Genomic DNA, 10,303 nt, shown 5'->3' with positions numbered 1-10,303 from the left:
CGCGCTCCCCAAACCTTGTGGAATTTCGAAAATGTGCGCCAGGGCGACACCTCTTGACGGTAGAAGACGACGCCGGCGGAGGGGAGCGTGCAGTGCGGTCCTCCCGCGGGCAGGGGGCAGTGCGGCAAGGCGCCCTCGGCGCAGGCGCAGAAGCCGAAGCAGGCGCTGGCGCAGGCGCGGCGCAGGCGCGGGCGCGCTCTCCCGGCAGCCCGCGCTCCCTGACCCCGCGCCGCAGAGCGCCCTGAGGACTCAGCGGAGGGTGGGCGCCGCCGAGGCCTCCTGCCGCCGGCGGGTTTCCGCGGAGTGCCGCCCGGCTCCGCGCTGCCGCCGCCGCGGCCCATGGGCAGAGTCGGCCGGGCGGGCCAGGTAAGTCGCACCCCGGCGGCCCCGGGTGGGCGGCCTGGCGGGACCTGAGGCGGGCGCGCCTTCCCGGGAGGCGCCGGACGCAAGGCCGCGGCTTTAGGCCCGTCGCGAGGGGCGGGGGCCGGGCCAGCGCAGCCCGAGCCTCCGGGGGGTCTCAGTCCCCGCGGCGGGCCCTGGTCTCTCCGCGCGGCTGCAGCCCGGGACCCTCCGCCCGCCGCCGCCTCCGGTGACCCGGGCCCTGACCTCCCTCTTCCCCTCCTCCTCCTCCTCCTCCTGTCTGCCTCTGGCTCTTTGGTACTGAAGAGCGTTTCTCCTTCACCTCGTGGGCCACATCCTGACGAAGTTGTCCGGTCACTAGACCCCAGTAGTCCAGAGCGTGTCCCCCCTGACCCCGCACAGTTGCCCCTCTCCGGGGCTCAGAGAAAGAAGCCGGTTCCTCCCCGGGACTCAGAACTGGGAGTGCAGACGTTGGCGCTTCCCAGACTCCAGAGCTCGCTAGGACAGGAATGCAGCCCTGACCCCGGCGTCGCCTCGGCTCGTGCTGTTTGAGCGGTGTTTGAGCGCTCGCGGCCGACCCCAAGCAGTCTTTGAGCGTCACCTCTTGCCCAGAGGATGTGTAATGATCGGGGAATGCAGGTGCAAGGAGGTTCTGCCCCTGCTCGCAGGAGTTTGGTTTCTAGGAAAGCAGGCGTGAAAACCCAGGCCCGGGTTGATCTGAGAGACGCAAGTAGGGTCTGAAAGGACCTCTCTTGGGAGAGGAGGTGATGCTTCTGTTGAGTCTTGAAGGTACTTGGTTAGATGGTGGGAGCTGGGGAAAAAGGCTCCCGGCGGTAAGTGCGAAAGTAGCAGAAGTGAAGCCTCGTAGTGCGTTCTGGAAACTGCAGGTAAGGCAGAGAGAAAGGTTTGAGGAGCGGGTGGTGCTGTGTTTCGAGGAGTAGTCAGGTCAGAACATGGAGGTTTCTTGAGAAGCAGTAAAGGAGCGCCGTTGGGGGTCCTTATTTTGCTAGAGCCAGGCATATGGATGGGAAATAGGATATTCTAGATAAGGGCAAGATTCGCATTATACTCAAGATGAGCACTGGCTCCCCGCAGCAGATGGAGTTTTTAAAAGGGTGAGACTCGGTTTCCACATTTTTAGTTGATAAATGCTGCGGATATTTTGACCGTAATGACGGCTTTTAGGGAATGTGGGGTAACAGTTTAGCGAGCTAAATGAGAGGGCTTTTAGTTAAGCAAGGTGCTGCATGCTGTCCAGTTTATAACAGCAGGTTGTGCGATTGTGGAACTCTCTGGAACCAAAGACAGCGTTTCTGGAGGCACTTGAGAGGATTGTTGTACATTCCCAAATGCAACTTTATTTAAAGTGGATTTCTTTTTACCTGGTTTGCTTTAAATTACCTTCCCATTCTCCCCTACATATGAATTTTTCAGACCTCCCCCCAGCAGGGAACAGATGATCCCAGGCTAGTCATCTCTCAAACCTTTCGTAATAGTCAATAGTGAAGGAAGTTCTGTTTATTCGCCTAAATTACAGGTGACTCTACTCGACTGTTTGCATTTTGGTAACAGCAGAGTGTGAGATTGAACGGAAAGATTAAATTGACAAGGGTGTCAGATGGAGGTATGGGAAAAAAAATTTTTTTTAATTCTTTAGAAAGTCATGGTAGAGCTTATACTTGAAGTAGATGCTTTTTTAGCTGTATTTTTTGCGGACACCAAAGTGCACCACCCCTTCTGTTTCCCCTCCTGTTCATTTCTGTGTATATTTGCCATATTTTTTTTTTTTTTCTCCTGAGACAGAATCTCACTCTGTGGTCCAGGCTGGAGTGCAGCTGTGCAAGTCGGCTCACTGCAACCTCCGCTTCCCAGGCTCAGATGGTTCTCCTGCCTCAGTCTCCTGAGTAGCTGGGATTACAGGCGCTTGCCACCATGCCCGGCCAATTTTTGTATTTTCAGTAGAGACGGGATTTCACCATGTTGGTCAGGCTGGTCTCGAACTCCTGATCTCAGGTGGTCCTCCTGCCTCGGCCTCCCAAAGTGCTGGGATTACAGGCGTGAGCCACTGGGCCCAGTCTTGCCATATTCTTTAGACTTCAAAGAGGCATGCTTTGTTTTATGATGCATGAGTATCTATTTAGTGATAGAAATATTTCTTCCTAACAAGCCTGCCTCTTTAGGTGCTCAGAACTCAGACCTCGACTCTTTATTGGTTGTGTGGTGGTGGTAGTTTTTCTCTCCTTAATTGTGGTTTACAGTTTAAATTTTATCCTACTTATACGTTATGTGCTTAAAAAGCAGATCTGCAGATCTCACTGTTTCATAATAATGTGATTTAAATAGGTGCATTAACATTTTTCATCCTTTGACTAACACATTTTAAAAATATTAATAGAGCCACTTACAGTGTTCAATCATGGTGCTAAGCTAGAGATACAAAGCTGAAGATAAAAAACACCCCTGCCCTTAGGGGGCTTACACTGCAGGAAGAAACAGGTGTGTGAAACAATAGGCAGCATAACTTGCCAAGGTTGCTGTGATCTGAGTATGCTTGAGGAAACCAATTGGGGGGAGTTAGTTTTATGTGGGGGCAATAGTCACTAAAGGCTTCTGAGATGCACTTGAAAGATAAGTAGGTGGGGTGCTTCTGAGAAGACACTTCCATGTTCTTTTTCCTGCCAGTTGCACATGTTTTAAAAAAATACTTTCCAGCTTGGGTGGAATCTTGAAAACTCAACATTCTTCCTTCTGGCAGAACCATGTTTGTTATGTTTCTTGAGAGAAAATGTAGCATATATGAAACGTGGGTTGCTCAAAGCGTAGTGTTGCCACAAAAAGGAAGGAAATAGCAAATATTTTAAAGTTATAAAACCCAGCAATTTGTATTTACTTTTGATCCTGGCTTCTTGTGGTATATCCAATTGTTAGAAAGTACAACTTTTTGTTACCTGGCAGCAGACCTAATGAAATAAGTGTGTTATGTTGTCTAAGTAATATGTCAACGTTAATTAGGGTAAGTTTGGGTCTTGGCAGTCTTATTAATGCACTTACTATATTTCAGTAGTTGCGGTGGGGGAGAATTAACTATTGTATATTCATAAATGCTTAATACAGCTTAAATAAGGAATACACACTTTTTAAGGAATAGATTAACTAAAACTGTAAATAAAATTACATAAAAGGAGGAAAACAAGGAAATAATGAGAACAGGATTCCAGGGAAATTACATGAATGGGTTGGGGGAGCAGTGTGGTTGAGTGTGGTTTCTGAGTCTAGCTCCTGTCTTGTTTTGGGCGGTGAAATCATAGGTGCTTGCAGCATTATAATAATTAAACAAAAGCAGGTAGTACATATGTGGATGGATGAGAGTGTGTTGTTGCTATGATTAATCCCATTCTGTGAACTTAAAGTTCAGTGAAAATGAGAAAAACAAAGAAAGCTCTTTTGCATTTGCTGTGATGCAGAGATTTGATTTTGTAAGCTCAGTGTTAGAGAAAACTAGCAGATGCTGGTGAGATGACATCAGTTTCTAATATTTAAAGCACTTTGCAGGTTTCAGAAGAGAAATGAGGACCTTTAAATGAGATTTGCTGCCTAGTGGTTTCTGAAACTTTTGCACAATGCAGCAAATCAACTGGAATTGTCAGTCAGCCATCTTAAATGGCATGGAATCAGAGGAGATGTGTGGTCTCATAAAACCTCATTAATTCACTTCTGAATTTTTTGCTTAATATTGAATCTATTGATGGAAGAACTGTTGGCAGCTGAGATCTAGTATGCTGCTTGATTTTTAACCTCAAAGTTTAGAGAGCTCTTTCCATCAGAGTTGACTCTTCTGGGGAGGGTGAGGAGTGTTGCCTCCCTCCCTGGGGTTTACCTCCTTCCCTTATTCCCCAGTGCTGCCTCTTTGCCTATTTCTTTAAAAAAAATTTTTTATGTGTAGTGAAACATACATCCAATTACCATTTTAACACATTTTTATATTTTATCTTTTATTTTATTTTATTTTTTTGAGACAGAGTCTCGCCCTGTCATCCAGGCTGGAGTGCAGTGGTGCGATCTTGGCTCACTGCAACCTCCGCCTCCCGGGTTCAAGCAATTCTCCTACCTCAGCTTCCCAAGTAGCTGGGATGGAATTACAGGCATGCACCACCACACCCGGCTAGTTTTGTATTTTTAATAGAGATGAGGTTTCACCACGTTGGCCAGGCTGGTCTCAAACTCCTGACCTCAAGTGATCCGCCTGCCTTGGCCTCCCAAAGTGCTGGGATTACAGGCGTGAGCCACCACACCCAGCCCATTATTAGTATTTTAATAAAGCTTATTAAATGCCTACTCTATGACAGAAATTGTAGATGCAAAAATAAATGAGTCTTTCCCCTCGAAGTTTAATGGGCATTTGGTTAACACATTTCTGGTGGCACTAACGTATTCATAAACACTTTTGGTAAAGTTCTCAAGTTATAAAGAGAAATGGATTGAGTATCCCTTACCCAAAATGCTTGGACCAGAAGTGTTTCAAATTTCGGGTATTTTTAGATTTTCAGAATGCCTACATATACATAGTGAGATATCTTGGGGATGGGTCCCATGTCTAAACACAAAATTCATTTATGCCTCATATATACTTTCTACACATAGCCTGAATATGCAATATATGTAATACTTTTAATAATTTTGTGCATGCAAAAAGATTTCACTGCATTTTTTACTGTGACCCATCACATGAAGTCAAGTGTAGATTTTTTTTTTTTTTTTTTTTTTTTTTTTGAGATGGAGTCTCACTCTGTCACCCAGGCCAGAGTGCAGTGGCGCAATCTTGGCTCACCACAAGCTCCGCCTTGCGGGTTCACGCCATTCTCCCGCCTCAGCACCCCCAGTAGCTGGGACTACAGGCGCCCGCCACCATGCCTGGTTAATTTAGTTTTTGTATTTTTAGTAGAGGCGGGGTTTCACCATGTTAGCCAGGATGGTCTCCATCTCCTGACCTCGTGATCCGCCCGCCTCAGCCTCCCAAAGTTCTGGGATTACAGGTGCGAGACACCACACCCGGCCTGGTGTGGAATTTTCTATTTTGGGGTCATGTTGTTGCTCAGATTCGAAGGATTTCAGATTTTCATATTGGAGATAGTCTGTATTGAGAAAAGCAATGATCTAAAGTAGAGTTTAGTTTGAGTTACAAACAGATTTTGGTTTATCTGTTTTGTGATTTTCCAGAAAGTCACATTGTTTATTTCTCAGAATGTATTAGTATTCCCCTTCCATTTTAAGAATAAAGAAGGAACAGAAGAACCCGTAGTTCAGTAGGCTTGGTTTGGTGACCAGTTGGATGAAGAGGACTCAAAAGATTAAGTTAGATGAAAGGTGCATGGTCATTTCTGAAGAAGTGTTTTTGGGAGCCACAATGCTAAGCTGGACTCTCAGCATTGTTTTTCTTTACTGTTGCTGTTTGAGTGTTTTTAGATTAAAATTTAAGGATATGTATCTAGATGTGAACAATGAGTTTTGAGTTCTGGGTAAGCTGGAAGAAAAGTGTACAAAAACCTCAAAAGCTATTTGGTGTGGTGTTCTTCCTTCTGGCCAGTGATTGCTGGCCAGAAATTTCTAATTGAGAGGGCTTTGTAAATGGAGTATAAACTGCAGTTTGGCCTCATTTCCTATTTAGCTGTGGGTTGGATATTGATCTTAGTTTGAGGATAGAGCAGTGAACAAAACAAACTGGATCTAGGTTTTCTTGGAGTTCAGAGTTATTAAACTGGGCTCTGAAGTGGACATCAGGAGATTCCCTCCAAGACTTTGAGGACATGGTTATATTTCAGCCATATTTGTTAAAGAATGGAGTTCATTATTTTTTCCTGATTTGGCCTCAGTGCTTCAGGCCTGTGTCATGAGACGTCATCCCCAAGTTCCTGAGAAAGTGCAGTTTGGCAATGAAGATGTCAATCAGGAGGAGAGTCTGTCTGCATCCCAGCATCCCTTCATTCTTTTTTTTGGCGGGGGCGGGAGGAGGGGAGGTGGCGGACTCTCGATCTATCGCCCAGGCTGGAGTGCAGTGGTGTGATCTTGGCTTACTGCAACATCCGCCTCCCAGATTCAGGCGATTGTCATGCTTCAGCCTCCCGAGTAGCTGGAATTACAGTCGTCCACCACCACGCCCAGCTAATTTTTGTATTTTTAATAGAGACAGAGTTTCACCATGTTGGCCAGGCTGATCTGAAACTCCTGACCTCAAGTGATCCGCCCTCCTATGCCTCCCAAAGTGCTGGGATTACAGGTGTGAGCCACCGCAGCCACCATCCCTTCATTCTTATGTGATTCGTTTGCGCAGTCAGCCGTCGATACCCCTGGACAGTCTGCTTTCCCTGCTTCTGTACGGCCTTGGGGGGCCTTTCATTTAAAAATCAAAATGGAGAGGTTTTAATTAATCGGAGTGTTCACGTATGAAGGAAAAGGGAGAGGTTTTAATTAATCGGAGGGTTCACCTATGAAGGAATGGAAGAAACTAAAAAGTGGTACCAGTTTTCTGGATGCTGACTTCAGGCAGGGAGTTCCTGTACTTAAGACCAGGGCAGTTCTTCTGAGGGAACAGAAGTTGGTGTGCACTCCGTCCCTCACTCCAAACAGTGTGGTACCAACATCAGCTAAGGTGTTGGGGTGGCAGGGTGTTAGAATCCTGGTAATGGAGGAGCTGAGAAGTAAGAGTACCTTCAAGAGAAATGCTTGCCGAGTCAGACCTAAGGAGGATATGTGTTAAATATTTTCCTTCTCTTCTGAGCCACAGAACACAAGCAAATTAGGCTTTTCGATAACACTGTTTCCATGGGAAAATGCTTTATGGGCCCCCTGGGAACTGACAGACTTTGGGAATTTGTCCATAAATTGGGAACTACTGTGCTAAGCATTTGCTTGCAACTTGTGGGTTTCTGTTTAAATTATGTTCTCTTTCTGTCTGTGAGATTGATTTCTTATTTGAAGAAGTAAGCATGTCGGTGGGTTTCAGAATGTTGAGGTTTTTTTTAAAAGTGGCAGTTGGGGTTCACTGGTGAGGGCTCTGGAGTTGGCCTGGCTGGGTTGGAAGGGGCTTCCACTGTGGCCTTGGGCAGATTGATTCCCTAAACCCCAGCATCCATGTCTGTACAGTGCTGGGCTTTCATGGGACCTGCTGCCGATGCTGCATTGCATGTCATGCTTTGTGCCTGCTGACTCGATTTTTGTTTTCACGTGTTCCTCTGTTCTGCACGGAAGCTGTGTGTTGCTTGTTCACATGCAGATTGTTGATTGTCTCTTTGTAATTGCTATCATTAAAGATGACAAGTTTCCACTTGGGGGGGAATATGAGGAAGTCATAGTATTTAAGATATAACCAGTGCCGCCCCCCCCCCCCCCCCCGCCGATAATCGTAATTGACAAAATCACATCTAAGAGGTCATTTCTGTCACTTTTTTCCCTAAGAGTATGTTTAAATTTTTTCTTTATGAAAGGGTAGCTAATTGTGCTGAATCAACCTGGTAATTTGTGTTTTGTAAGGCTTCTACTTTTTGGCACTGACATGAATAGAATTTTTTAAACATTGGATATATGTAATTAATAATGTCTCAATTCTTACCTCATTATGTGCCCTAGCTTTGAAGGATTTCACTCATGGATCACCTGACTGCATGGTCTTGTAGATGGAAAAATGAATTCTAGAGGCTTATTTTAAAAATAATACATGGTGTAGCTTCATATATCGGGAAGAACCCTGCATTAATGGTACCAGGAGCCTTGGCCTCTGTTGCTGAAAGGTCCTGGACCTTTTACGTCTAAAATTTCGTGATTTTTATTTTAACATGAAAAGCCTTTATTGAATTGTGCATTCTTTAATCTCCACCCCTTTTGCCTTTCAGCATTAAACTGAAGAAAAGATGTCCCTGTACGATGACCTAGGAGTGGAGACCAGTGACTCAAAAACAGAAGGCTGGTCCAAAAACTTCAAACTTCTGCAGTCTCAGCTTCAGGTGAAGAAGGCAGCTCTCACTCAGGCAAAGGTAAAGACAAGCCCAGAGCAGGAGAGCAGAGGCCTCCAGAGTGGGTTGCTCATTAGGATGACAAGGAGTTTGGTTTCAGCTTGCTCTTCTGCCTTTGTATTGGGTAAATGGTGTTAAACATTTGTAGGGGGAGAGGAATGAGGAGTTTAAGGCCGCTTTGCTGCTCCTGGCTCCTGGGAATAGGAACATTTCGTGGGATAGGAATGAAGAAAAACAGTACTCTGTGGGGTTGGGCACGGTGGCTCACGCCTGTAATCCCAGCACTTTGGGAGGCCAAGGCAGGCAGATCATGAGGTCAGGAGATGGGAGACCGTCCTGGCCAACACGGTGAAACCCCGTCTCTACTAAAAATACAGAAAATTAGCTGGGCATGGTGAGTGGGTGCCTTTAGTCCCAGCTACTCGGGAGGCTGAGGCAGGATAATGGCATGAACCTGGGAGGCAGAGATTGCGCCACTGCACTCCAGCCTGAGTGACACAGCAAGACTCTGTCTCAGGACGGGCGTGGTGGCTCAAGCCTGTAATCCCAGCACTCTGGGAGGCCGAGATGGGCGGATCACGAGGTCAGGAGATTGAGACCATCCTGGCTAACATGGTGAAACCCTGTCTCTACTAAAAAATACAAAAAATTAGCCAGGCGAGGTGGCGGGCGCCTGTAGTCCCAGCTACTCGGGAGGCTGAGGCAGGAGAATGGCGTGAACCTGGGAGGCGGAGCTTGCAGTGAGCTGAGATCCGGCCACTGCACTCCAGCCTGGGCGACAGAGCGAGACTCCGTCTCAAAAAAAAAAAAAAAAGACTCTGTCTCAAAAAAACAAACAAACAAAACAAAACTGGTACTCTGAACCAGCAGTGACACTGGTTTTCAAACTTAAGTAGTGGAGGTCTAAGATTGAGTGAGAACTTGTTTAAGGTGCTGATTGTGTAGCCATACTCCTGATATTCTGGTAAACTCTAGTTTAGACTGGAGCCCCAGGAGTGGGCATTTTTAAGTAGCATTCCTACTGGTTTGTTGGCGGTAGTTTGGAAGCAGCACTTTGGGAAGAAGCTCCACAGAATACCTAAGCTGCTGGGTGTGACTTATTGAGGGCTGGGGTTGGTTGTGAAGGCGTCAGGCATATGTAGTCTGGATGCTAATTGCTTTTGTTTCTGTTGTGTACATGTTGGATATTGGCAATGTCCTTGAAATAACTCAACATGTAAAACATTAAAAACATAGTTGTCGACTGGATATTTGCCATTAAAATGTAGGCATGAGAATGGTATGATTTGTTTACTATTTTAGAGGTCGTTATGCTCTAGAGTTTGCATTCGCAGTGGAGGCTATATCCCCCCAAACGGAGCGAATGTTGGTCTTTTGGGGGGCGAAAAAATCTTGCTCATATTGTGCACAGTGTTAAAATTTCATGTGTCGGAAAAAATGTATTAAAAGGCTCCTTGTTGGGGAGGCAATAATTAAACTTGAGAAAAAGTACTTTAGAGATACATGCTGAAATATTTACTGATAAGATGATGTCATTTTTGGGATTTACTTCGAAACAATTCAGTACCAGGCAGGGGAGGGAGGGAAGAACAGAACTACCCATGAGTTGGTAATGGTTGAAACTGGATAGCAGAGACTTAAGAATTTATAATCTCTTTAATTTCATGTTTGAAATTTTCCATAATACACAGGGTTTTTTTTTAAAGTTTTACTCATTTTTCTTTTCCCTTTACCACATCAATAGATACTTACATGGAAGTGCTTACATTTGATTGTTCAGTGTTGTAGAAGTTTTTTTGTCTTTTTAAAATTCATCATTACCAAATTTAGATTTTTTGGATGCCAGTATTTTTTGTTTTTTTAAAGCAAGTTTTCATTCCAAATGTAAGGAAGGTTAGCAAAACCTCGTTTTTCTCTTTAATTTTTTAAAAAAGTAA

General features: G+C 45.5%; 1 protein-coding gene across 1 annotated transcript in view; it reads left to right on the top strand.

Moving 5' to 3' along the window:
* Positions 1-206: 206 nt before the first annotated feature.
* Positions 207-10,303, top strand: part of LOC105494363 (RNA binding motif protein 17) — a 28,002-nt gene continuing 17,905 nt past the window's right edge. The window contains exons 1-2 of the mRNA XM_011762718.2: positions 207-366; positions 8,247-8,387. Coding sequence (XP_011761020.1) covers positions 8,265-8,387 — 123 coding nt within the window. The 5' untranslated portion in view covers positions 207-366; positions 8,247-8,264. The remainder of the gene's footprint in view (positions 367-8,246; positions 8,388-10,303) is intronic.

Source organism: Macaca nemestrina, chromosome 9, assembly GCF_043159975.1.
Source record: "Macaca nemestrina isolate mMacNem1 chromosome 9, mMacNem.hap1, whole genome shotgun sequence".
Classification (NCBI taxonomy): domain Eukaryota; kingdom Metazoa; phylum Chordata; class Mammalia; order Primates; family Cercopithecidae; genus Macaca; species Macaca nemestrina.
Note: the sequence above shows the minus strand (reverse complement) of the source record. Positions and strands in the feature narration are given on the sequence as shown.